The sequence below is a fragment of the Chiloscyllium plagiosum genome, chromosome 8, assembly GCF_004010195.1.
Source record: "Chiloscyllium plagiosum isolate BGI_BamShark_2017 chromosome 8, ASM401019v2, whole genome shotgun sequence".
NCBI classification, from domain to species: Eukaryota; Metazoa; Chordata; class Chondrichthyes; order Orectolobiformes; family Hemiscylliidae; genus Chiloscyllium; species Chiloscyllium plagiosum.
In genome coordinates, this window is record NC_057717.1 from 105,918,044 (window position 1) to 105,924,158 (window position 6,115).

Below are 6,115 nucleotides of genomic sequence, written 5' to 3' on the forward strand. Positions count from 1 at the left end.
CACCTCAGCCAAACAAAACATCACTGGATCGTTTCCTAATTAGGACTTTGTCCACAACAGTTCTGAGATCTTTGCAAAGCCCAGTAAGCGTTATGTTGTTAGATGTAGCTGTTTGTCCACAGTCTGTGGTGTCAGCTGATGGTGGAACGTTGTCAAAGAGACTCTTCAGACCATCGATATTATATTGCCAAACATATGTGATGGCCTACACAAGTCCCACTTTCTGATTTTTATTCAATCATAGGATGTTGGTGGCACTGGCTGGGCCCAGCATTTATTGCCTGTCCCTAGTTGCCCCTTGAGAAGGTGGGGGTGAGCTGCCTTCTTGAACCGCTGCAGTCCACCTGCTGTGGGTTCACCCACAATGTCCTTACGGAAAGAATTCAGGATTTTGACCCAGCAACACTGAAGGAGCGGCGTTATATTTCCGAGTCAGGATGGTGAGTAGCTTGGAGAGGAACTTGCAGGGGGTGGTGTTACCATGTATCTGCTGCCCCTGTCCTTCCAGATGGAAATGGTCATGGGTTTGGAAGGTGCTGTCTGAGGATCTTTGGTGAATTTCTGCAGTACATCTTATAGATGGTACACACTGCTGTTACTGAGCATCGGTGGTGGAGGGAGTGAATGTTTGAGGATGTGGTGCCAATCAAGTGGCTGCTTTGTCCTGGATGGTGTCAAGCCTCTGGAATGTTGTTGGGGCTGGCCCCATCCAGGGCGAGTGGGGAATATTCCATCACACTTCTGACTTGTGCCTTGTAGATGGTGGACAGGCTTTGGGGAGTCAGGAGGTGAGTTACTTGCCACAGTATTCCCAGCATCTGACCTGTTCTTGCAGCCATTGTGTCTATGTGGTGCGTACGGTTGAGTTTCTGATCAATGGTAACCCCCAGGATACTGATAATAAGGGATTCACTGATAGTAATACCATTGAATGTCAAGGGGTGTCTCTTATTGGTAATGTTCACAGCCTGACATTTGTGTGGCATGAATGTTACTTGCCAATCGCCAGCCCAAGCCTGGATATTGTCCACATCTTGTTGCATTTGAATGTGGTCTGGCTTTAGTAACTGAGGAGTGGTGAATGGTGCTGAAGACTGTGCAATCATTGCTGAACATCCCCCCTTCAGACCTTATGGCAGAGGGATGGTCATTGATGAAGCAGCTGAAGACAGTTGGGCCTCGGACACTGCCCTGAGGGACTCCTGCAGAGATGAACTTCAGCGACCACAACCACCTTCCAGAGCTCAGGGGGTTGGCTTATGGGGGGGATTCTGAGTAGATTGACATGGTATTCATTGGAATTTGGAAGAATGAGAGGGGGAGCTTATAGAAACCTGAAATTATGAAGGGAATGGATAAGATAGAAGTAGAGAGGATATTTCCACTGGCAGGTGTAACTAGGGCAAAACGGCATAACCTCAAAATTAGGAGGGAGCAAATCTAGGACTGAATTACGGAGGAACTTCTTCACCCGGAGGGTTGTGAAGCTGTGGAATTCCCTGCCCAGTGAAGTAGTTGAGGCTTCCTCAGTAAATGTTTTTAGAGCTAAGATAGATAACGTTTCAAACAATGAAGGAATGAAGGGTTATGGTGAGAGTAGGTGGAGCTGAGGCCATGAAAGGATCAGCTGTGATCGTATTGAATGGCAGAGCAGGCTGGGAGGGCCAGGCACTCCACTCCTGCTCTTCGTTCTGAGCTTCTTATGAATCAGAGATGAATCCAACCAGTGGAGAGTTTGCGCCCAAATACCTGCTGAGCAGCTGCTGCTTGATAGCACAGTTGATGACACCTTCCATCACTTTACTGATGATCAAGAGTAGACTGATGGGGCAGTAATTGGCCGGGTTGGATTTGTCCTGCTTTTTGTACACAGGACATACCTGGGCAATTCTTCACATTGTTGTAACAGGGCTGTAACTGTACTGAAACATCCAGGCTACGGGAGAGGCAGGTCCTGGAGCACAAATCTTCAGTAATATTGCTGGAATGTTGTCAGGGCCCATTGCCTTTGCAGTCTCCAGTGTCTCCAAGCATTTCTTGATATCACGTGGAGTGAATCAAGTTGGCTACAGACTGGTACCTGTAATGCTCGGGGCCACTGGAGGAGGCTGAGATTGATCATCCACGCAGCACTTCTGGCTGAAGATTGCTGGGAAAGCTTCAGCCTTATCTTCTGGACTGATGTGCTAGGCTCCTCCATCATTGAGGATGGGGGTATGTGTGGAGCCTCCTCCTCCTCCTGTGTCTGTTTAATTGTCCACCACCATTCGTCAGTGGGTGTGGCAGGACTGCAGAGCTTAGACCTGATCTGTTGGTTGTGGGATCACGTAACACTGTCTATCACTTGCTGCTTACACTGATTGGCATGCAAGTAGTTCTGTTTGACATCTCATCTTCAGGTATGCCTGGTACTGCTCCTGACATGTCCTCCTGCACTCTCCATTGAACCAGGGTTGATCCCCTGGCTTGACGGTAATGGTTGAGTGGGGAATATGCCGGGCCATGAGGTTACAGATTGTGCTGGAGTATAATTCTGACACTATTGATGGCCCACAGAGCCTCGTGGGTGCCCAGACATGAGTGACTAGATCTGATCGAAATCTGTCCCATTTAGCACGGTGATAGTGCCACACAACATGATGGAGATTATTCTCAATGTGAGGGTGGGACTTTGTCTCCACAAGGACAGTGCATCGGTCACTCTTACTGATACTGTCATGGAGAGATGCATCTGCAGCTGGCAGACTGATAAGGATGAAGTCATGTTGGTTCCCTCATGTTGGTTCCCTCAGCACCTGCCGCAGACCCAGTCGAGCAGCTATATCCTTTAGGACCCGACCAACTCGAACAATAGTACTGCTGCTGATCCACTCTTGGTGGTGAACATTGACATCCCCCACCCAGAGTACATTGTGTGCCCTTGCCATCCTAAGTGCTTCCTCTGAGTGTTATTCAACATGGAGGAATATTGATTCATCAGCTGAGGGAGGACAGTACGTGGTAATCAGTAGGAGGTTTCCTTGGCTGTGTTAAACCTGAAGCCATGAGACTTCATGGGATCCACAGTCAATGTTGAGGGTGGTACAGTGGCTCAGTGGTTAGCACTGCTGCCTCACAGCACCAGGGACCCAAGTTCAATTCCAGCCTCAGGTGACTATCTGTGTGGAGCTTATACATTCTCCCAGTATCTGTGTGGATTTTCTCCCACAGTCCTGGAATGTGCAGGCTCAGTGGTTAGCCATGGGAAATGCAGGATTATAGGGATACGACCGTAAGGTGGGTCAGTGTGGACTTGAAGGGCCAAACGGTTTGTTTCCACACTGAGGGATCGTATTCAATGCTTCTATAACTTATCGGCTTCCTCCTCATCGCTAACAACCCAGAAATGTACTTCTCATTTTGGTGAGGAATTTGAAATGTGAGAGCTGTGGATGCTGACAGTAAGTTGGAATGGTTCGGGTTAAGTGTTATCAGTGCACCTGGAACCCACATCATCTCTCACCTGACAGACGGGCCAAATGGACAGAGTGGAACCCGAGAGTGTTCCTGCTGAGTGTGTGGTCTCTCAGCTGGAGCTCTGCATGTTGGAGACTTCTCTCCTGGGGAGGTGCTATAGGTGCTAGGGCCTAGAGAGAAACAGAGTAAGGTGAGCAGTACGGAAATCCCTCCTTCAGCTAACACTTTCATCTTCTCTACTTCCACAGAGTCTGCAAAAGGTGGAGAAGATTAGCTTATGACAAAGGGCTCTGGAAGGATGTTAATTTAACCCCATATAAGGTAAGGAGCAGTGAATATTTCTCTGAATGATTTCCAATGGTCAAATCCTTCCACCTCAAGAGACTAATGTTTGTAAAGACTCTGGTGCAAGCCACAGAGGGAATGTGAAAACTTCAGTCTGTGCGAACAGCATCGATATTAAAAATACAGCTTTTCTCCAACTGCCCATCCTGTGAGAATCTTCCTAGATCCATCTTGGGCAGATTGTAATGTTGTAACCCCATTGCTCGGGACTCTGTGGCTAGAGGAATAGCCTCTTTCCTCTCTCCCTGACTTACAGAAAAGGGTCATGGTCCCCACAATGTGCAAACTTTGGGAATGTGTTATTTGTGCCAGCTCGGAATTCTCACCCTGAAATCTTGGGAAGTGCCTAAGTTGTGGTTTATCCCGAATGTGTGAATCTCTAATGTTCCGATGCTGCTGTTTCAGGTGAACTCACGGATACTCTGGCACCTGGTCAGGCATTACCTCGGTGGCACCCTGAGGACGCTGAGGGTTAAAGGTGTCCTTCATTCAATTAAGAAGCACGAGTCCCTGACTGAAGCCTTACTGTTGGAGATTGGTAAACGGTGCCCTAACCTGAGTGAGCTCCGGCTGATTGAGATGAACCTGCGAGGTATCAGTTATGAGTGTCTTCCTCCATCGCTGCTGAGTCTGGAGCTGACCCATTGTGAGATTCCCTTGCATTGGTTCCGAGTGGCTGCAGTGTCTCACGGGAGTCGTGCTGCTCCGTGTATCAGGAACCTGGAGGTGGACAATGTGCCGAACTTCTCAGACCAACACCTGCAGAACCTAGCGTCCCGCACAGCCCTGAAGGTGCTGATCCTGTCCGGCACGTACAGGGTGACCGACTCCGGCATCGAGAAAGCAGCTGAATCGCTCTCGGGGCTCGTCCACCTCAAGCTGCACGGATGCAACATCTCGGACACCTCACTGCGGCACATTGCCCAGCACCTGACCCAACTCCGCAGTTTGGACCTGACCAACCTGTGCTCCATGACTGATGCTGGTCTGAGCTGCCTTGGGGGCCTGAGGTCGCTGCAGTCCCTGTGCTTTGAGTATTGTGACCAGATTACCGTGGAGAAGCTTCTGTCTGTCTGCACTGGCCTGCCGTCCCTCACCAAGCTCAACCTGAGCGGTAACCCGTACGCTGAGGGAGAGCTGCAGAGAATCCGTCAGAGTTTACCCAACTGCACCGTCACCAACCATTTCCCCGACAACGGTGCCGTGCCGAAATTTTAACGGGACTGCTCGCACGTCTTCATGGTGGTACTGGTTAGTTAGGCTTTGTGGTGGGGGGGGTGAAGGGTGCTATCTGACGGTACAGATTGGCCCATTCTGTTTGTGCCCTCAGTCTGCACTGATTTCATGTGTATGTCTGGACGCCTGCTCGCACGCCTCCATGGTGGTACTGGTTAGTTAGGCTTTGTGGTGGGGGGGGGTGAAGGGTGCTATCTGACGGTACAGATTGGCCCATTCTGTTTGTGCCCTCAGTCTGCACTGATTTCATGTGTATGTCTGGACCACGGAGCCTTGTCACTCAATCAGCTGGAGGTTTCCTGCTGTCTGTGGGACCCATTCCCCCTCGCCCACCCCCCAACCTCACACCCCCTACCCCACACCCTCCTCACCCACCCCTCACTCCCTGTACCCACCCCTCACTCCCTGTACCCACCCCTCACTCCCTGTACCCACCCCTCACTCCCTGTACCCACCCCTCACTCCCTGTACCCACCCCTCACTCCCTGTACCCACCCCTCACTCCCTGTACCCACCCCTCACTCCCTGTACCCACCCCTCACTCCCTGTACCCACCCCTCACTCCCTGTACCCACCCCTCACTCCCTGTACCCACCCCTCACTCCCTGTACCCACCCCTCACTCCCTGTACCCACCCCTCACTCCCTGTACCCACCCCTCACTCCCTGTACCCACCCCTCACTCCCTGTACCCACCCCTCACTCCCTGTACCCACCCCTCACTCCCTGTACCCACCCCTCACTCCCTGTACCCACCCCTCACTCCCTGTACCCACCCCTCACTCCCTGTACCCACCCCTCACTCCCTGTACCCACCCCTCACTCCCTGTACCCACCCCTCACTCCCTGTACCCACCCCTCACTCCCTGTACCCACCCCTCACTCCCTGTACCCACCCCTCACTCCCTGTACCCACCCCTCACTCCCTGTACCCACCCCTCACTCCCTGTACCCACCCCTCACTCCCTGTACCCACCCCTCACTCCCTGTACCCACCCCTCACTCCCTGTACCCACCCCTCACTCCCTGTACCCACCCCTCACTCCCTGTACCCACCCCTCACTCCCTGTACCCACCCC

At 51.7% G+C, this 6,115-nt stretch overlaps 1 protein-coding gene across 1 annotated transcript; it reads left to right on the forward strand.

Moving 5' to 3' along the window:
• Window positions 1-3,518: 3,518 nt before the first annotated feature.
• LOC122552389 (F-box/LRR-repeat protein 12-like) lies at window positions 3,519-5,148 on the forward strand. The gene is made up of 3 exons (XM_043695139.1): window positions 3,519-3,607; window positions 3,705-3,777; window positions 4,207-5,148. Exons 1-3 carry the CDS (start codon window positions 3,519-3,521, stop codon window positions 5,017-5,019), a joined length of 975 nt encoding a protein of 324 aa, XP_043551074.1. The 3' UTR covers window positions 5,020-5,148.
• The last annotated feature ends 967 nt before the right edge of the window (window positions 5,149-6,115 follow it).